We start from the raw sequence: 21,943 nt of genomic DNA, 5'->3' as shown, positions 1-21,943 counted from the left end.
CAGCCGTGAAGCAGGGAGGATGTGGGGATGGTGAGAGCAGGGGGATGGGGGTGGTAGAAGGTGGAAGGGTGGGATCCAAATCCAAGTCATTTAAGAGACGCGGTATCAACAGAACCTTTACACACATGTGGTATGTCCTTTAACTCCCATATAAGAAGGTCCCAATGAGCAACAGAGGTCTCCAGGAGCAACAGGTCTCCAGGAGCAACGGAGGTCTCCAGGAGCGACCGAGGTCTCCGGGAGCAACAGAGGTCTCCAGGAGTGACGGAGGGCTCCGGGAGTGACGGAGGTCTCCGGGAGCAACAGAGGTCTCCAGGAGCAACGGAGGACTCCAGGAGCAACGGAGGTCTCCAGGAGCGACGGAGGTCTCCAGGAGCAACAGAGGTCTCCAGGAGTGACGAGGGCTCCGGGAGCAACAGGTCTCCAGGAGCAACGGCGGTCTCCAGGAGCGACGGAGGTCTCCAGGAGCAACAGAGGTCTCCAGGAGTGACGGAGGGCTCCAGGAGCAACAGAGGTCTCCAGGAGTGACGGAGGGCTCCAGGAGCAACAGAGGTCTCCAGGAGTGACGGAGGGCTCCGGGAGCGACGGAGGTCTCCGGGAGTGACGGAGGGCTCCGGGAGCGACGGAGATCTCCGGGTGCGATGGAGGTCTCCAGGAGTGACGGAGGTCTCCAGGAGCGACGGAGGTCTCCGGGAGTGATGGAGGGCTCCAGGAGCAACAGGTCTCCAGGAGCGACGGAGGTCTCCAGGAGCGACGGAGGTCTCCAGGAGCAACAGAGGTCTCCAGGAGCGACGGAGGTCTCCAGGAGTGATGGAGGGCTCACCATAATGAATCATGTTGCAAGCAGTATGGACTCCTCTGCTGGTTTCTCTTCTTTGGCTGCCCAGAAATCTACTTCTGTTGACCTCCAAGCTCCTCAGAGGTGAAGCCCCTTCATGTCTGGAGAAGCCAATCCGCACCAGATCCTGCCAGTAGAACTCCAAGTGCTGGTTTACTGGGTGCAGCTGTCCACAGGTGTGGCTGTGACCTTACGACCTTTCAGGTCTTTGGTAAAACAAATGAGATATGCACAGTCTGACAAACAGGATAGACAGTAGATTTAAAAATTAGAACATCTGGTTCAGATGCCATCAAGAAGACTTTGATTAAATAGAATCTTGACTCTTGAGGACTTCAGAACTGGTGTCTCAAAGATCTTTGTTTCAGAGAAACTAATGTCCAGGTGACACCAACCTTTCCCAGACTCCTCTAATTCAAACAGCCTGTAAATTACAGAGAAAAAATCACAACTTTACACAGCTGCTGGGAGTTTGGATGGAAAACCTCCAGATTTAGATTCTTTCCATCACCCGCTCAGAGGAGGCTCTGAGGAGGTGGAGGTCATGTAGGAGGATAAAACCAACACTCTCAGTTATTCTGGGAGTGTCCACAACTTTTGTTTTACTGCCAAGAGAACCGTGATTGGAATCGATGATTCAAATTTCTGAGAGAATTTGTCTCCATGGCGATGGGTCATCAGCAGACCGCCATCTAATGGAGATGTGATTAATGGGAGGGCAGAAAGCTGTAAGAAGGAAGTGGCCCCACGCCGACGTACCGACCCTGAGACTGTTGCTGGACCAGGGCCACTCTGACGTTCAGGATTAAACCTGTGGGTGGTGGTCAACACGGGCCAGATGTTTCAAACCACACAGACCCAAAGTGCTTCAGGGAACGTCCTGGACGGTTGAGCTGCTGAGACAACTGCAGACTGCTGCTATGGGTTTTACACACAGGAGAGAAATAATCCAGACATGAACACCTACAGGTGAGTTCAGGTGATCTGGGTGGGTCTTCGCTGTGGTGAACTGGAACAAGCCACATCCAGACATTCACAATGTAACTGGGAACTTTATACACACACCAGGCCAACCTGTAAAAGCCAGTTTGGAGTTCTTTTCATCCTAAATGTGGAGCTTCTCTGCTGTCCAAGGCCTCCAGGAAACACCTGGACAACTTTCAGCCTTCCTCAATTCCAAATGTATCGTATTAAATGAAAAAAATAATAGTAATTCTAAGTTTGAAATGGTTCCCTTTGGGTTGAGGCGTGCCGGTGTGCGACCCACGACCCCAGACAGAGGCCACAGACAGTCATCAGCGCTCCCTTTCTTCTCAGTTCTGGGAAAACTGGGATTTTTTTCCCAGTTATTTGGTCTTTTTCACTGACTTTTCTGCCTTTCTGTCGACACACTGTAGCATGTTGGGGTCGGACTCTAAAGCTCCTCTAGACAGGTTTAGCTGCAACAGGCACTGATAAATAAAGATGAACTGAATCTGCTTTCATCCTTCTCCAGTCGCTCTGTCACACGACCTGCTACGTGATAACCAACAGCTCCCAGTTCAGCTCCAGCGGTGCTCTGGTGGTGCTTCCTGTGTCAGGAGTCATCAGCCGTTCCGCTGTTTGGGCCTGACCAATGCAACACTTACTGTGCAGTTTGAAGGCTTAAAGGGGCGGTTTTAAACTAAAGGTTGGTCAGGCCGGGTCCTCCTGTCCTGCTGGAGGTGAACAAATCCAGGATGGTTCTCCGAGGGTTCTCTGTTGCGGCTCTTTCAGTTCTACACTTCCTACGTATGAAAGTCTAAGTTCGGACCCTCAGAGCCCAAAACCAAACTCCCGGCACCTTCATCCTCTCCCTCCCTCCCAGAATACCAGAGTCTGACCACCAACAAGCAACAGGGGCAGTAGAAACTGCCCCGGACAAGGGCTGATGAAGTGCCCTAAACATCTCACCCTTCACAGCGATTGTGATCACCCACAACCATCTGGACGACTGTTGTCAGCCTGTAAACTGAGCCGGCAGTTGAAAAAAGTCACTTTGCTGATGGTGTTGGAATAAGACAAAAGAACTCTTAAAGCAGCACAAACATTTAAAGCTGGGGGGCGGTGGTGAACTTGTGGTTGGGAGCTTTGTGCACTCGCAGCTGCTGTCTTTACACTCAGCATGTGTGTGAGTTCCAGGCCAACGGTGCAAACCTCTGCATGCTCAGAGGAGGTGTGTGATCACCTGGGGTGTGTGACCACATTTCTGCCTCATTAACATCGCTGCAGCAAGAACTGAGGTCTTCAGACCACAAGGGAGGTTTGGTCAGGAACTCCTCTGACTGACACCAGAACGCTCAGCAAAACACACACACACACACACACACACACACAGAACCTACTAGAAAGAACAACAGTGTTCACCTGTTACCTACTAACCTTCAGATCTCCCAAGATGCACCATGAACCAAGAAGCAACGTACCTGCTGCCACGGCGACGGTTATTAAATCACTAAAGTGTGCCGGTGGTCAGCATGTAGGAAGACACTGAGCCCCAGAGCCTGGGGAGAGGTTGGTGCCCCCAGGAGAAGGCAGGGGGGAGGTATGGGAGGCAAAAGCGATCCAGCACTTAAAGCTGAGCTTATTAGGATCAGGACCGTCTCCAGAACTCTGTGGAGCAACACTGATGTGGTGACCACGCTGAGGAACATCATGGATGACACCAAGCCTGGTTGGACTGGGCAGGTGAGGCTTGTCTGCACTGGTCCTGGAGGAAGCTTGTAGAAATGCTGAGAGCACACCCAAGTTCTCCTAGAGCTGTGTGAGCAGGTGGTTCTGAGCTCCCTGCTGGGGCTGGGGACCAATAAACACATGCACCACACGTGTGTGTGCGTGTGTGTGCGTGTGTGTCTGACTTCCAGGCACTAAATGATCTCCTATTACGTAATATCTCAATCAGGTCCGGAGGAAACCTTTATGAGTTGATATTAGATCAAACCTGGTAAAGAAAAGTCCTGTTTTTCTCAGCTGGACCACAGCAGGAACTTCTGCACCGGCAGCCACTCAATAAACCTTCATCGTTTAGAGCTCCTGGGCGATTCTCTTAATTATCCAGGCTGCTACCAGCTATTACCACCGGAGGGGTATTAAGAATTCGAGTGCACGCCTGGTGCCTCTGGCAGATGTCAGAGTGCTGAATTGTTTTGCAGCTCATCTCCACTTCAAAGAGAAGCAGCAGAACAACAACCATCTGAGGTGTTTTCCTCCGCAGAGAGTGAGTGAAACCACATCCTCCACGCTGCACCTTCCTCAGCTCTGCATGCCAGTGACAACGCGGCGTGCGTGTGCACGTGCTTGGGCGTGTGCTTATGACCCATGTGTTCACCTGCGCTTGCCATGCAGTCAGTCACAACCTTTTAGCTGCTCGCAGTCTTGGAGAGAGCACCAGAGATCAGAGGGGTGTTGGTTCGAGGGACCTTGAGCAAGCACTGGGCACCGTGTCTCCTTGATGACACAATCAATCAATCAATCAATCTTTATTTATATAGCGTCTTATACAATCAAAATTGTTTCAAGGCGCTTTCCAGAATCCCAGGGCCTAACCCCAGACAGGCAACAGTGGCAAGGAAAAACTCCCCTTTAACAGGAAGAAACCTTGAGCAGGACCAGGCTCATGTAGGGGGACCCTCCTGCTGATGGCCGGTTGGGTAAAGAGAGAGGAGAAGGGGGAGGACAGGTAGAGGATAGGATATGTAGGAGAGGAGAGGGGTAGAGGAGAGGAGAAGTAGAGTGAAGGGGAGGTAGAGGAGAGGAGAAGGAGGACACCTGGGTAAAACCGGAGTGTGAAGGGCTTTGGAGCATTTCCACTCAGTCTGAGGAGGGTTCTTGGTCTGCTGGTCGATGCTCCATTGATCCAATAAAACATGATAACTGGTCTGTTGTGGTTGCCATAGCAACAGAAGGGGAATCCCACACATCTGTTGTCCAGATAGAACACACGAGCTGCCGTCATCTGGCTGTAGGTTGTGTCAGAGCAGGCGGTCAGGAGCAGGCAGGGCTGGTGTTCCAGGCTTGGCCTCCAGGCTCCTGCTCCCCCCCCCCCGCCCCAGCAGGGTGAGCCCACAGCGGTAGGCCACAGCTGCCACGTGTAGCTGAGGTAAACTCCTCTTGTATGAACGGGTGGCGTATGTACAGATCAAAGAAGAGAAATAAAAAAAGGGGAAACCTTCTGGCAGATTTCTGATGACTTTTGACCTTTTCATCTACAAATCTGAACTCCTGTTCATCCTGCTGTGGTCTGGACATAGAACATGTTTATTGTCCTCTGACCTTTAATCTTCACAGCAGATATAACCAATCAAATCCCTTTAAAAGGTACGAATCTCCCCCACTGACGACCCGGTATCGTCATGGTAACGGGACGCGCGCGGTAAACGAGGACTCACTTGAACGAAACGTGAGGGACAAACTTTTCCAACGTGTTTAACCTGCAAAGGCTTCAGGTGTGATTGATAAGTGAGAATAATCAATAAAGAATGTCGAGAAGTGTTTTTCTTTGAGTGACTCCACGTGCACGTTGTGACACCACTGAAGACCTTTGATCTCCTTTCCCTCCTTTAACCCCCCAACAGGTGCCCTTTAAAGTCTCATGGAACATTCCAGGACCCCCATCTCAGCAAGTCTCCCAGAGGGACATGAAGGCTGTTGGTGGTGGGTCTGCTGTGCACGTCCACGCTGCGCACGTCCAGGATCCACATGCTACTAGCAGCAGCGCATGAACTAGCAGCAGTAAATGCAGCGGAGCTGATCCTGGACCAGTCGCAACCCTGATGGATCCCATAATAACAGACTGAGCAGCTGAGCAGCCACATGTGATGAAGACAGAGGTCAGAGGTCAGCAGACACCTGCAAGAGCTCCCATTAAAACCTCTGCTGGCCAGGTGGAGCTCTGGAAACACAAAAGCAGCAGAATAGCTCCAACACATGAGCTGCTTCTTTCAGGCTCCCTCTGTTTTGGGTGTTGAGCCTAAGAGGCTCGTTCTGCTGGGTGTGTTGCTGCTGCGGGACGTCCCGTGATGCACGGATCACCTCTGTCCTCTCCCAGCCCTCCTCATGGTTCACCGTCTGTGCAACCCAGAGCCGTGACTGAGGAAATTCAGCCTCACATCCAGTTAGACCAGTTCACTTTGAGGATGAAGGTGCAGAACCACTGTCCTGGAGGGTGAGAAGAACAGGGCCAACGTGCACAGATGACCTGAATCACACTGCCGTCCACACCTCATTATTATTATTATTAATTAATATTATAGTTATTCTAGAGCTCGGTGCTCTTGCGAGTCTCCCTTGTAAGCTGACCACACAGATCAGCCCCCTGTCCAGCATGTGTGCAGAGGTGTGTTGTTTAGAGTGTTGCCGTGGGAACAGGACCAAAACACGTGCATTCTTCCTCCCTGAGCAAGCGCATGCTCAAATCACACCTGAGCTGAGCTGCAGCTTCCACAGGTCCAGCGCTACCGTGCTGCAGGCCCGGCGCTCCGCCTTTGGTTCCCCAGAGTCTCCAGGATGAACACAGAGGATTTCCCAGCAGACTGTTAAGAGTCTGAGCTTCTAGATCAGGGGTGGGCAAACATTTTGATTCGTGGGCCACAATGGGTTCTAACATTTGACAAAGGGGCCGGACCAGGAGCAGATGGATGGATGGAGTGCTTTGGTAACCTCACCTCATTGGAGAAAAAATACACATCTTGGGATATGGAGAAAACATGTGCTTTAATTTCAAATGAAAATGAAGAGAAGCATTACAACAAAATATCTGACTTTGGAATGAGTCTTAAAACACTTAAAATCAAATGAATAAAATGTGCCTTTTTAAAAAAAATTAATAACCATTTCTATTTTAAAGTACTGAAAGTTCTGTTATCCTTCAGGATATCACCATCACTCTCCTCCTGACTGTCTTTATTCTAGTGGGAAAACACCAGAATTGCAGTGAAAATTTAACATTAACAAGGTTTATTCATTTAATTTTTCAAGTTTGGCGGGCCGGATTAAAACGTTTAACGGGCCGCGTGTGGCCCCCGGGCCGTAGTTTGCCCATGCCTGTTCTAGATGCTCTGGTCACGCTGCTGGAGCCACTCAGCTCTGGGAATGAAGAGATGTCCCAGTGCCAGACCATAATTAGGGGCTGGCTGAAGGCCCGAGGGTTCTGAAACAGGGTTGGAGACCTGCTGCTACCAAGTGATGAATTCATGAAAACATGAAAAGAACAACTTCTCTTTACTGGTTAACAGTATTTACCCGCATTGGTGGAAATGAAAGGTTGCGATTAAACACAGTAGCAGAAGGAAAGATAGCGACAGCCAAGCCATCGATTAGAGAGCCTAAAAGGCTTGTTTTTGTTGTTTCTAATAAAAGAAAGTGTTCAAATAAGTATCAGGCTTCAGGTAATATGACTGAAGGAGGAGAAGAGAACAAGCAGGGACAGGACAAGGTCATGGTCAAGGTCACCCCAGCCTACTGAAGACAAGAGGAGAAACACATCTGGGGCACAGCTCATCTCATAAATCCCCAGTCGGCCCAGCCAGCAGCCTGCTGGACCGTCCACAAAAGGGATTCAAACCTGACAAATGTCTAGAAAGACAAAAGAAACATCAATCCTTCTCAAATATCCCAATTTCAAATTCTACACAGCTTAAAACGAGAAGGTTTTACTCAAAAGTCACACTGAGGTAATGAGAGACTATTTGAGGTTCAATATGAAAGGTGGCAGCACCATTTAAGGAAACATCTGAACTCGGACAGGAGCAAACTAAATATTGAACGAGGCTTTTATACACTTTTTTTTTTGATGTGACGTAAATGACCTCTCACTAAACTCTCTGAACACAGAACCTTCTAATAACCCCCCAAACCTCTGACTTCAGATGCAGCGGAGCCGCTCTTCTAACCGCTGAGTTAGAAGATGGCCACAAGGTGGTGCTGCAGAGGCGCACTACCAGAGACACGCCCACGTCTGTCCCACGTGGCTATCATCAGGACAGCCCCTCAGCCCCCAGGTGTTTGCTTGAGACGGTACAGAAAGTTCCCAGGTGGGCACCGACCCAGCAGCAGCTTCCTGATCCATGTGTAGGAACAGGAGGAACTCTGCCAGCAGCGTGCGTGTAGCCTAGAACCCTGTCCTCTTCCCGGAGGTGAGCTGGCACCGTGATGACGCCTGGCCTCACGTGACTGAACCGTGTCAGCTGTTCCGGCGGCCACGTTCGGACACCTGAAAGCAGACGGCGACCCCCCACTGACCCCTGCTGGCAGCTTTTATATGACACCATAATTGATGACGCGAGTGAAGTGAGGATCTCTGCACCCCACCGATTGCACTCATTTATCCCATGATGCAATGCTCCCTAACCAAGCAATATATCCCAGCTTCCTTTACAGGAGACACCAGCCATGATGCTGATCATTGGTTAATTGTGTTAAACATACATATATAGATATATGATTGTGTCATATAAGCACAGGCAACCACCAAAAGCTGACCATCAAATCAAGAGAGTAAACAAACAGTCTGGCTGATTTTCATTTGAGTTTGTCTCATTCTTGGGATTTATTTCAATAATACAAATAAAAGAAACACTTACATTATTGTCTGTGGTCATTACATTAAAAAGTCTAACATTAACCAACAGTGAAAACCCAACAGGAGCGGACCAACAAAGCCTTCTCGTCCTACATAATGAAGCTAAAGGAATACGTTTCCATCCTGCTGCTGCTCTGCTCCGAGTATCAGGCCTCATTCAGCCCTTCACCAGATCGAAAACACTTCAACACTAACAGAAATATTACTGTTGAACTGTTTGTTCCTCATAGAGAACCTGAGTTTGTTCCTGTCTGAAAATCCCGTGTGACAACTAACAATGTTGATGTTGAGAGAAAAAGGTCAATTCTTCTAGTGACTAAATTCAGAGTCTTGCTGGACATTTGGGGGAGGAGAAGAGTGACCCCCCGATGTCAGTCATTTGAAGGGGCCTCCTGAGGTTCTCGACTCACTGAAACACAAAAACAAAATTTGGATTAAAAGCGTGTTTCCTGGGGCAGAAATGTGACGGTGTGGAATTTCAATGTCAAACCCAAGTAGCGGAAGCATCCAGTACCTTCCTCTCGTGCTTTCATGCGGGCAACAAAGTTGTAGCTCTTGTTCTTGCGATAGTTCTCATAAGGATCGTCCAGTGACACCCCCACACCTTTAAACTGGTCCCATTTATCCCTAATATCCCCTCCTCTGATTGGGTCTTGGATGCCCTGTTCTTTGGCCCCCAGGCCACCACATCCACTCCAGCCTAGAGACAGGGAGAGACAAGGCAACGGCATTGTTAGGAAGCCTTCACACCTCTGAGGAACGGTCACAGAGACGTACCCATCTTCATCAGCAGTTGGTGGCCTTTGTTCTCCTCCCCGAGCCTGTCCGAGTGCTTGGAGGAAGAACCAATCAAAGAGGACGTGGAGCTGGAGAGAGCAGCCGAGTGATTAGAATCAAGGAAATCACTCATGAGCAGAGAAGAAAAAGGAAGCTTACGGAGGGGAGGAGCTGCGGGCTCCGTGTCTTCTCTTGGCTGGAGACCGGGAACGAGATCTAGATCTGGAGCGCGAGCGGCTCCGCGATGACCTGGATCGACTCCTGGACCTGAAAAGATCGAAACAGGTGTCAGGATCTGTAGGAAGTTACTGGACTAGCTACCAAACACCAAATGTTGCTTTGGGTTGTTTTGGGTGTGTGTTTATAGGTTCTGGAATTTATGACGTTCAAAACTCTGCCAGCGTGCACACACCTGGATCTTGAGTAGGAGCGGGAGCGGCTGGGGGAGCGGGAGCGAGACCGGGAGCGGGACTGGGAGGACTTTGAAGAGCGAGAGCTGGATCGAGACGAGGACCTCCCTCTGCTCCGAGACTCACTCCTGGAGGAACCGCCTCCAAGTCTGCTGAGAGAAATCCACCCAGAGTGAGTGAGCCAGAGGCGCCATCAGCAGCAAAGGTCCAGTTCGGTTCAACATGGTGAAGCTCCGAGACAAGAACCAGATCCAAGTAACGTCACCTGTTGTGCTTCTCCTGCTCCTTTTTCCTCCTGGCTCTCATCTTGGCTCGGAAAAACTCGTACAGGCCGTTCTGTTCCCAACCTTCACTGGTGGGAGACAAAAGCAGAGCCGAGCGTCACAGTACAGCCAAACCCCCCCCAGTCTAAAGGTGAACGCATGGAATGGGAACTCCTGAAAGTTCCTTATGCCGTTGGGCCCCTGTGCAGTGGTAACCACTGAAGCACCGTTATTATAAAATAACGGGACCGATCAAAAAGATCAGTTTATGTGATTTATGGGGTTTAAGTAGTGCTCAAAAGTGTGGAAAACCTTTACAAATATTGGAGGAGTTTCATTTTTCTTCATCACAACCATTTGAATGTTTTTGGATGTGTAAACTTAACCTGTAACGGCGTGTGGGTGTACCTGTTTCTAGGTCGATCATGGGATGGAGGGCTATAAAAGGCTTCAACAGCAGCAAGCAATCGATCACTAGGAGGCATTGGAGGAGGCAGCCTAATGTCTTTGGAGTCCAGAGCTTTGTAGTCACAGTCCTCGAGCTGTGTAACAAAAAACAAAGTGGTTATTTTACAATAATCATTAGCGGCCTATTTAGCGACGCATTAGCGGTGAGCTATGCTGGTGATCTAGCCTAACAAGGGAGCGAGTGAAGGCGGTGGACCAGAGTCGGGGGCCCACATTCATGGCCTGAAGAACACTTGCGGACGTATTGCTGCTAACTTAACCCGTGACTCCCGGAAGAGGCCGCAGCCCTGCCGGGAGGGTCTCCGGTCACTGTCAGGGGTTAGGTGACCAAAGTGCAGCCCCTCCTAGCTGCCCAGGCAGGTACCTCCAGCCACCATCAGCGCTGTGTATGGATGTTTGCTACTGGAACGTCAGTTTTCACTCTCATCGGGCCACCGTGAAAAAAGATCTCACCCATTTCCCCCCCATGTGAACAAACAGGGGAGGGAAGACGTTAGACAAGACCTACAGAAGAACAGCCCCACCCTGTATTCCTGTATGGGATGAAGACAGGCCAAAACAATACAGCAGAACCACTAGAGACTATACCAGGCATGGGCAAACTACGGCCCGGGGGCCACACGTGGCCCGTTAAACGTTTTAATCCGGCCGCCAAACTTGAAAAATTAAATGAATAAACCTTGTTAATGTTAAATTTTCACTGCAATTCTGGTGTTTTCCCACTAAGAAAGACAGTCAGGAGGAGAGTGATGGTGATATCCTGAAGGATAACAGAACTTTCAGTGCTTTAAAATAGAAATGGCTATTAATTTTTTTTTTAAAAGGCACATTTTATTCATTTGATTTTAAGTGTTTTAAGACTCATTCCAAAGTCAGATATTTTGTGTAATGCTTCTCTTCATTTTCATTTGAAATTAAAGCTCATGTTTTCTCCATATCCCAAGATGTGTATTTTTTCTCCAATGAGGTGAGGTTACCAAAGCACTCCATCCATCCATCTGCTCCTGGTCCGGCCCCTCAAATGTTAGAACCCATTGTGGCCCACGAATCAAAATGTTTGCCCACCCCTGGACTATACTGTTAGTGTTTAACCATTCCTCCGTTCCTCAGCACCAAGGTGACCAGGCTGAACCAAGGTTATTCTGAAGTTAACAGTGGGACTTACTTTGACTAGTGGAGCCATGAGACCGGCAGGTAGGTCAAAATATGGCACATTGGGCACCAGGCAGGGGTCCTCTTGCACTGGGTGATGACGCTGACGCACATGTGGTGAATGGCCATTAAAACCAGGCGGGGGGGGGGCTGGAAATTCTGAATGCTGGCCTCCGCCCCAAGGAGGATGTTCAGCCCCCATTCCAGGAGGTGGCAGCCTTTGATTGGGATGATGGGGGGGAGGAGGAGGAGGAGGAGGAGGTGGTGGTGGTGGTCCTGGCATTTCTGCTAAAAAGAGGGATACGTGGATATATGTAAGGACGCGACATTAAAGCCATAATGAAACAAGCGTCCCGGATCCATTCATGTGGTTCAACACCCCTCACCTGCGGGATACTCCCCCTGGGGGTAATCAAAGCGGTGTGGGTTGAACGGAGGCCTCTCAAAATGGTGCCTTGGAGGAAAATCATCCTGCATAAAACGAGGTGGAAAGCGGCCAAAATTGTGCGGTGGGGGCGGGGGCTGATTGAAAGGAGGTGGCTGTTGGTGTGGAGGGAAAGGCCCTCGAAAATGTGGAGGTCTCTGTTGGAAAATGCACATTCACAGTTGGTCACCTGAGTAATACCACAAACGCTGCACCTTATACTAGTTCTCTAGCTAGTTACATGACTGGATCCTCAAAGGAAACACAATTAACAATTAAAAGAGCACCAGTATACATGCCTGCATGCGTGGAGGAAATGCAGGCTCCCGCTGGCCCCAAGGAGGCTGCTCAGGCTGGTTTCCCCATGGAGGCTGCTGGTCGAATGAGCCAGGCCCTCCCCAAGACGGGGGGCCTGGCTCAGATCCACCCGGGCCACTCCAGAGGCCTCCTTCTCTAGGAGGGCCTCCGCTCCAGTTCCCCTGGTCTCTCTGGTCATTCCACATGCCCTCATGACTGTTCCAAGGAGGACAAGGAGGTGGAGGCTGGTTTGGATCGAAGGATGGCTGAAGGAGAACAAAAGGTCTGAGTGTAGGTCAAATTAAAGCAGCTGCCAGGAGTGTTACACCTGTTGGTAGATGAAGCTAATCTAGGACAAAACAACCTGAATTCATTTCATCTAACATCGCATTCTGTAATAATGAGCATGAGAAGAGGCGTGTGGCTACGATGAGCCCCTCACAACACCCCCACTCTGGTGTAAAACACAGAAAATGAGCCACATGTGTATCACATATGGCTCATTTTCTGTGGCGTTGGGGCTCAAATCATTGGAATTAATGGGTAATAGGAAAGTGAAATGTCTTTACCGGCTGGTTTGGGTTCCAAGGACCCACTTGTTGATGATCAAACCATGCAGACTTGTTGGGGGGGATATCCGAGGGTCCACCGGAGTTACTGGGGTCCTGAGGTCTTGATAAACTCCCATCAAATTCCCCGGGTGGGGGGCCAGACATGGGAGGCTTCATATCACCTGTTCACAGCACCACCACAGTTGAGCCCTTCTCATAGACAAACGTGGGAAGGTGTCTGGACTTTTGAACTGAATGATAAACTGTTATCATTAAACTCTGGCTTCTCTCTTTATTTGCTGCTCTTTATTCGCTACAATGAGCATTTACTGAATCTCAGGCTGCGACGTACAGCAACAGGCATCACCACCTCGTGTCACAAAAACTAACAGAGGAAAAGATGGGGACGATGCTCTTGTGTTACATTTACGTGGAAAGAAAAAAGCCTGAAGAAAGAGAATGTGAATTGCTACGACGGCTTCCTGCCGCTCTTCTATTGGTCGGGTAGTAGAGGAAGGCTGTAGCAGCTGTCACTGTCAGACGGTCGTCCTAAATTTATGACAATGTGATGTAAGACCACCAAGACCAAAGATATCTGCACGTTTCTCCCGTGACGGTGGGCCGTTGTCCCAGACGCCCAGAACTGCACAACTCATATAACCATGAGATTCTTGTGTAATCACAAGGCTGATAAACAGCACTTAAAAAATCAGGGTGCACGTGAAAGGGTTTGTACTGCGCGTTAGCTTAACAATCCACAGCAAAACAGAGAGAGATTAACCGCAGTGAACTCTGATACATGGTCGTGATGTCATCTGAGCCATAAAAGTAACGCTCGTATGGTGCACGTGCGCTCTCACCAGCTTGTGTTGTCATGGGTAGAGGTTTTTCAGGTTCAGCAGCCGGAGGCAGCTGTGGTACAGTTGCAGAGTGCGACTGCTTCAGGCTGCTGACAAACTCCTCGTGCTGAGTCTTGAGAGACTGGATTTGCTGCTGGAAGGCCATCTGGATGGGCTGCACCGCGGCCGCGTACTCCGTTATCAGAGAGGCCTGATGCCAAACACACGGCAGGAATATCAGGCACAGGGCAAAGGGATGATCTTTATTGTCCTTACACCAGCACGATTTTACAGTACCTGGTCAGCGTTTCTTATTTAGCACAGAGAAGCATTTAGCATTCAGAGAAGCATTTAGCTTAAAGATAGTGGTAATGTTTCTAAAAATAGTAGGTTCATATGGTTGCTTTTCATTCCTTAGTTTAGCCTAAAACAGAAATAATGTGTCGAAATCTAATTCACACGTACAATATGGTGGTAATTATAGTAATATCTATAATAGAAAAGATAAATTAGTATGTTATCTATGTTCCAGGCTTTATTAAAACAATCCCGGACATTAGAAGAACGCGATGTCCAGCAACAGTTGGACTCGACCCCCTTGTTGATGCTTCTTATCACACTCACCTGGTACTGGCCAAGGCCCAGAGCTGGATTTTGGAGTTGCTGAATGGTTTCTTCATCGAAATAACTGTTCTTCTCCCACAGCTGTAATAACTAGATAGAATGAACATTGTAGACAGTAAATACTATTTTAACTATATAATAGGACTGTGTGCAGTAAGAATATGACTGCAGCCTTATTGGCAGGGTTATTGTAATAATACATGCACATGTTATTAACTAACACATGTTATTTACCCTGGTTATCTTCTGCTGCTTCTCTTCTTCTACAGCAAGGAAACTGGTGCAGTAGATGGGGACCACAACTTTTTGTAATGCTGCCAACAAATCCTTTTGCTGTTTGCGTTGGCTGTAGGAGAAGAGGGCAAATTTTTTTTACCTCATCTAATATTTCAAGCAAAACAAGGTAAATGAAGACAACATTTTATGCCGCCCCCATCCAAAACAGCAACTTTCCACTCCTTTCTCTGACTCATCCCTGCATCCCTAAGCCACATTAAACACGGTTCAGTTTTTCTGATCCATTCAGACAGGGTCATCAGCAGAGCTGGGGGGGTAACTCCTTTGGACAAGGTGGAACAGGAGGAACTGAGAGCTCTACAAACTAATCCTGCTGGAAACAGCTTCCACTGGGCTCACAGCCCAGCACCCTTCAGCCCAGCACCCTGTTTTTCCAACAATATACCCGCTTCTATTAGAGCCAGTATCACAGCAGAGGGTCACACACACACACACACCTGTGCCTCATCACAGTGGTCGGTGAATGCAACTCCTGCACGTCATTCATTGATCGTGTACGAGCTGTAATGTTGCGCAATAGTTTGACCTGAAGCCAATATTTCGGCATGTAATGTGATCAATTTCCTGAAAATGCCGGTTGGCCTCTCAGACGGTGTAAATTGGTTTAGAACATCAGCATCCACAACGGCTCAACATTTACATTCAGAGAAGTGAATAATATTAACAATAATAATAATAATAATGTTGTAAGCCCCCCCAATAGCTGTCTGCTACTGTCTCGTTGACTGTGTCCTAGTGATGGGACGAGCGACACTGGTGCGTCAGCACTGGTGCGTCAGCACTGTGCCGAGAGCTCAAGAGTGAAACCCCGTATCGGTGCGTGTATCGCTTTAAGAAAGAATCACGTGACTGATACAGGAATTGTATCATTTGGATGTGCCGCATCAAAGTGTGTTCATAAGGAAACAAACTGTATCGACATGTCGTGGGTTTGTTGGATGGAGTTTTGCAGTTGCGCAATTATGGATCGTTCTAAGAAGTTTTCCCCAGTGTGGAATAATTTTGATCTTGTGACTCCAAACAAGGGAAATCTTTTTCTCCTTTGAGCATTGTTTACTGTTATATACTATTTTTAACGGTGGCGCATTGCACTCACTTTATCAAGTGAATGACCTGTGATACATATGATAGTTAAAGAGCCTTACAGTTGCTTTATTCATTTTATCTCATAATTACGAGATCCTGATCTCGTTATTATGAGATAGGGTGTTTATTTTTTTAACAAGTGAATGCAATGCGCCACCTTAGTTTTTACTCTGTTCTAGTAAGAGGTTTGAATTGTTTGTAACTTTTTATGTTATTGTAGGTGAAGTGTCGGCTCTGCTCCACAGAGCTCTCTTACATCAATAAGAGCACTTCATCAATGCTGAGGCATTATAGAGCTCGGCATGGCAATGGAGAATTGGCAGATACTCGTGAGAGCACCAGAAAACATCTCCACATCTGCATCAACTTGCACTTAAAACTCTCTGCTCACCATCGTCATCTGCACCGTGTGAAAGAGTATTTTCTAAGGCTGGGGAGCTGGTGTTTAAGAGGAGAAATCGCCTCCAAAAACTTTTGTTCCTCAATAAAAATTCATAAACTAATCACTTTTTTGTATTATTTCATATGATTTAACAGTTAACAAAGAATGTGTGTACATAAGTAAAAAATTGTAACTCTGAATTGTAACTCAAATTTGCTATATTTTACCAACCAACTCAGTTTAGCAAACAAGGAATTCCTTTACCTGCAATCATTTAATAACTACTGCAGGGGTCACTAGTGGGTGATCAATACAGTGCCGACACAGTTTGTGTAGTGTGTCAATACACTCCTCGAGGCATCAGCGTCCCATCACTACTCTGTCCCCCAACAATCACCTGTACTCTTTTGTTGAATGGAAAAGAATGAATAAGAGAAGCAAGAATAAAGTACCAGTGATGCAGAACGTCGTTGGTTAAATAGATGAGGTGCAGTCGGAGCTCAAAATGTGCTCCGTCAGCAGTGATGCGGTTGCGGAGGTGTGACGTCATCAGCTCGCAGTGCTGCGGAGTTTTAGCGTTGTTGAACATCCAGGTCTTCCCAGCCTGAAAGGGGATAAATTACAGCACATCTAAACAGGCAACTATTTAAGTGTCTGCAGTGCTGCCCTACAGAGATGGCATCTTTGGTGCAGGTGTCGATGATGGGCTGCAACAGGTTGTCCAACTCTGTGATGTCCAGCTGGGTCTCCACCAGAAGCTTCTGGATCTGCTGCTCCATGGCCAGCGCTATGGCTGCCGCCACCTGTTCCTGCAGGGTGAAACAGCACTCCATAATCAACTGCTTTGGAATAAACTGTCACCACATGTGACAACACACTGACAAAAGCGACATTTTAACCACTAAACCGTTTTAACAGATGAAAACAACCCCAGCAGATGTTTTGACCGGCACTTTGACGTCGTTATGGGCAGCATTCATGTATGCGTTTGCTTCCTGTACCTGTCTGAGGGTGTGAAGATGTTGCTCCTGTTGTTGCAGATTCCACTGGCTTTGCTGGATGAGCTCATCAAAAGGAGCAGCCGCTGGAGGAGGAATCGGTGGAGGCACGATCATCGGCACCGGTGGAGGGGGGACATCGACCAGGTCTTGGGCGCCAGGGTTGTAAATCTCTACAAAAAGATGGGAAAATCCCATCAACAGGGTGCATTCCATTTTCATGGTTTGGTAAAGAGTTTATCGCAGATTTAATGATGGACTGAACATCCAAATTTAGGCTCACGGCCAAAGAAAAACACATATTAGAGTTTATTTATGAGCCTAAGAAACAGTACGTGTAAAGAAATCAAAATACACAAAGAAAAAAGAAAAGTGAAAAAAGGTCCAAACAGTTTAACAAACTTTGACAAATGGGGAATTGAGAGCAACAGTTAGTTTCTAACAAAGATCTCATACACGATGCAACAGACATTAGCCCAAAATGAGGATCTCTCACTTACACACAGACTAATAGGTTTCAAGTGTTTATCTCATGCTCTAAACTCTGACCTTTGACCTGATAAAACACAGCACTAACACCAGCAGATGACCTGACCCCCAAAACCCATCAGTGACTCTGGAAAGTCCAGCTCCACTTTGGTCTCTCAGCATCTCCACTCTTCCTCCAGACTCTGGGACCTTCATTTCCCTTTTTCCCCTCAGCCCAGGTGAGACGCCTCTGGTTGACACCAGGACTGAGACGGTTGTGTCCCTGTCCTGGATCCGTCTGTGTCCAGATCCGTCTCCCATTCATTGTTTCCATGGTTGTGCTTGGATGCAGCAGCCTGAGAACAGCAGCTGCTCCAGCAGGAACCTTTGCTACCTGACACTCAATGATCCTGGACAGTTATCAGATCAATGACACTGAATTTTGGGTTTTTGTGAGCTGTAACCAATGATCATCAACTTTTAAAGAAATAAACACTAAAAATATTAGTCTGTGTGATGATTCTATGTATGATTTACAGACGAGCTGTGATGATGCAGGCAGGTAAAGCATAAACTGATGGACACAATCAAGCATCCTGGATAATGTTCAGGGGCCACATCTGGACAGGAGCTTCCAGAATCAAAAACTGCTCCATCAGTAACAGAGGGTGCACCTAGAGGACTTCCAGATCCAAACCGACAGACTAATGGGGACTAGCTTGTTCGTTGCGGTGGGAAAAAAGCGGAACAATGGATTGGCAATAAATGTAGACATCCCAGGTGACAGTTTGTGGGGTGGAGAGCGGCACCAGTGCCCCCACAATTGGAGGAGCGGCTCCAGCAGATGGAAGGAACGAGGTCTGGCTTGAATGTGACAGTGAGGCCTCTCATGAGGCAAAGGGGGATTTTAATATAGATTAAAGAATACACAAGATAAACAGGTGACATCTCCAGGTCAGTCAAATAAATACAGGAAAAAAAATAAAAATAAACTAATTTAGAAAACAAAGGAAAAAACCTTCAAAACGTCAATAAAAATTGAATAACTTGGAATACTGAATCTGTCTAACAAATCTGCTTCGATGTAAATACCTTCAGATTTATACTCCTCCCCATCTTGGGTAGAGAGATCTAAATGGAGAAAAGCACACTTTCAGAGGAATGACAGGAATTACAACACTAAGTAGAGATTTGCAGCAGGATGAGCAGACTGTGGATGATGGCCCGTTCTCTCTGGGCTAAAACAATCGCCTGGATGGGAGTCTGAATATTCTCAGTTATTCTTAGTGTAGCTCTAAAAATGTGAAAACCCAGCTTATAAATCACCTTTAGAGTTTTTGCCTTCCTTTTATTCACAACAGGCACTTATGCACGTCCACCATGTAAATTCATTAGATCATTTAAACCGAGAACACCAACGTTTAGCCATCACAGCTGTAACATCTGTATTTAAGGTTAAAAACCTACTATTGTTGAGGTAAATGGGAAATTGAGGTGTCAAAAAAACAAAGTATAGGACGTCGTGACCACCATTCATCTAAACTAAAATGTACAAGTATTAATTAATTATATGTGTGTGAGACTTATACTTAGATTAACATTTATTCTTTGGGGGTTAAAGAGGAAAACAAGGCTTCGTATTTTGTACTTAACTAAACTACTGTTTCTGTAGATTTAGTCACCCACAAGGTCAGCTGGCTGCTTTTCAATGCCCTGTGTATTTTATGGTTAAATCTCATTCTTAATTAATTCCATTATTCCAAATCAATTTCCATCAAAGTTGCCACATTAAATTACAGCAGTCTGGAAAATGGAAAAGCAAACTGAAATGTCAACAGGAGCATATTTACCTGTTGAGGAAACAACGAGTGGTATAAGTGACAGAATTAAAGTAAAAACTGTGTTGATGCCGACCAAGAGCATACAAAACAAACTAGCAAACAGCTAGCTGCTGCTAATTAGCACCTGCAGCAAACCCAGTGGTCAAACTGGGGAATTTGCCATGGAGGCAGGCAGCAGTAACTGGCCAAGGCAGAGAAAGACAAATGTAAAGCCTTTTGCAGTAATCGGCAGCTTTTCCTGGAATTATCAAGTGTGGTCTCTGACACACGGAGATCAATGCAGCAGACAGCACATCTGGAATCACCTCAACTTGTTGAATCGATGTTTGGCAGCTGTATGAAGACGGTGATTGTTCCAAGGCACAGACTGAAGAGCAAACCTCTATATCTTAACTTTATAATAATAGATGTACAACACCTTCGGGCCCCTGCTCTGCCCCCCACTGGTCCATGAAGTTCAATATGACAGTGCTGGTGCTGGTCGTTTGGTTTGCACAGCCCAACTGTTGACTAAATTGTGTGTATATACGAGGTCCATGAGCAGTTTTTGGCTGTGACTTGTAGGATGTGCTGTTGACAATTGTTACTAGATGTTGTCTTTCCCAGTGTGTGAACACAGATGAAAGCACACGTGGCCACTGGTGTGGAGTGGGGCAGCACACTGGCGTTGACTGACGGCTCAAGTGACAAACTGCTACATGACAAATACAAAAGCGTCTGAGGATAGGAAGATCAGAGACTCATGATTGCTCCACCAACGTCACCTCTGGGTCAAACAGTCGACAGCATCCCTGACATTTGCTAACATGTGATGTTCTCTAGATGATTCTCTTGACAACACTGGCGATTCATTGTAAAACACATCACATTAAATCATCAAAGAAAATGAGGGAAATGTTGAGGCATTTTTTTCTACCAGTTAGTGATCAAACAGCATCTGATGTAGATCAGAAAAAGGTAAAAATAAATGCCACTGCCTCAAAGACACATGTACAGCTCATTATTTATTAATGTGTGTGTGTGTGTGTGTGTGTGAGATCTGAATACATACTCTGCTGCTGCTCCATCGTAAGTCTGTACTTGTAGTAACTGAAGAATTCTCCCCCAAACAAGAAGGAGAACTTTGGGTTGTCCTTCTGTTTTTCCATTGTCATTTTTTCAAATTCTGGCCCATTCCTAGCAACAAACTGGGCCAGCTTGTCGATGACATTCCTGAGTTCTTGATCTGGACCAAGAAAAGACAAAACTGAGTCTCGCAGGGAAAGAGACAGGTGATAACATGGACATGGTTCCAAAAGCCGCTGAGTCTTCAGTTGTCACATTTTAAAGAAAATGTTCTTATTAAAATCATGCAGCTGTGGGTCCAGAGTTGTGTTGTTGTATTGGTTAAAATTCTACTGTGACAGTTATCTTTGTATGTGCTGCTTTGAGATGTAAGCGAGCAAGTTAGCATTTAGATTAAGGTCCCACATTTGCTTTTTACTCTTTCTTAAGATTACATTTAGAGATGCGATGACCTAAATAAATCACTACTAACAGACCATCTGACTGAGTATAATAGGATAAATAGCTCACAAACGGATTAAAACAAGCAAGATATTTTAGTTGTGAAAGCTAAGTACACTTGAAAACTATCTGAAGACAGGCTGGCTAATATATGTAGATTACGCATTAAGCATTATGATCTTAAATGTTGTATATTCTTTCAGAATAACCCAATAGGGCAAAGAGAATATTATTAGGCACACGTTCAGCTACCCACGTTGCACGTTGTCTTAATTGGATATATAGTTATAAGGTTAATGTTAGCGGTATAATAGCAGCAATGCTAGCTTGAGACAACGATGCTCTTAGCGAGCTAACATCAATTAATATCCAGCAAGATTGGAGCAGAATTCTCACCTTCGGGATGATTTGGGGCATCCATATTTTCAAGATAACGCGTTCGGCTTACATAGATGATTCCAACTTCCAACTCGTTTATTCTTCAATGAATAACTTACAGATTTTAAAACAGCACTCGCTGCGCATCCGAGTCGCTTACCGGAAGTGTTCTTCTTTCCTGTTTAATGGCGGTGGGCAATGTTCGGGTGCACTACCGCCACCGACTGGTGAGGATGAGCACCCACGATCTCCGCACAAGATACTGTTAAAAAACCAAACCAACCAAATAAAACCCAAACCAACCTATTTTCTCTCTGTTAACTGACTCTCTGTCATAAATTTCAGCACAATTCTAACGCCTCACTCTCCGCCCCGCTCCTCAGACCATCCCTCATCCAACTGTACTCTTTGTTTATTAAGCTGCTGGATCATCTTCTTTGTATTTTGAATTTTCTGGACTGCACTGAGGCATGCTCCACTGAATTCCCTCCACAGCAGTCACACCCACACCCCCTGTGTTTCCCTATTTGATTCAACGTGTTATTTAATCCTGTGTGTCCACATCTGAGTTGGGTGATCACCACCTCCTCCCTCCTGTCTCTCCATGCATCCTATTGTGTGGGTTCTTTGATGCATCTGTATATATCTCCACAAAACTATAATAACTATCAATGTGTGCTTGCGCCAGTTGTGAAATGAGAACACGGTTCCTGTCTTTCCTTTCTTCTATTAACGAGAGGTCTCCTG

At 46.9% G+C, this 21,943-nt stretch overlaps 1 protein-coding gene across 6 annotated transcripts; it reads right to left on the bottom strand.

Moving 5' to 3' along the window:
* Positions 1 to 8,368: 8,368 nt before the first annotated feature.
* Positions 8,369 to 21,381, bottom strand: cherp (calcium homeostasis endoplasmic reticulum protein). 6 transcript variants are annotated; one of them, XM_057039425.1, is made up of 20 exons: positions 21,215 to 21,381; positions 20,364 to 20,537; positions 18,564 to 18,602; positions 17,007 to 17,176; positions 16,677 to 16,814; positions 16,458 to 16,609; positions 14,475 to 14,586; positions 14,241 to 14,330; positions 13,638 to 13,827; positions 12,796 to 12,959; positions 12,229 to 12,492; positions 11,892 to 12,087; positions 11,519 to 11,793; positions 10,294 to 10,427; positions 9,888 to 9,974; positions 9,625 to 9,774; positions 9,372 to 9,479; positions 9,213 to 9,301; positions 8,950 to 9,135; positions 8,369 to 8,844 (listed from the first exon to the last, which is right to left on the bottom strand). In XM_057039425.1, the coding sequence occupies exons 1-20, from the start codon at positions 21,237 to 21,239 to the stop codon at positions 8,807 to 8,809; spliced, it is 2,781 nt and encodes a 926-aa protein (XP_056895405.1). In that variant the 5' UTR covers positions 21,240 to 21,381; the 3' UTR covers positions 8,369 to 8,806. The 6 variants fall into 6 exon arrangements, with proteins under 6 accessions (XP_056895405.1, XP_056895407.1, XP_056895406.1 ...); XM_057039427.1 differs by having other exon boundaries at positions 9,625 to 9,771; XM_057039426.1 differs by having other exon boundaries at positions 11,519 to 11,790.
* Between the last annotated feature and the right edge of the window lie 562 nt (positions 21,382 to 21,943).

The sequence above is a fragment of the Takifugu flavidus genome, chromosome 7 (assembly GCF_003711565.1).
Source record: "Takifugu flavidus isolate HTHZ2018 chromosome 7, ASM371156v2, whole genome shotgun sequence".
NCBI classification, from domain to species: Eukaryota; Metazoa; Chordata; class Actinopteri; order Tetraodontiformes; family Tetraodontidae; genus Takifugu; species Takifugu flavidus.
The sequence above is the reverse complement of the archived record's forward strand: the minus strand, read 5'-3'. Positions and strand labels throughout refer to the sequence as shown.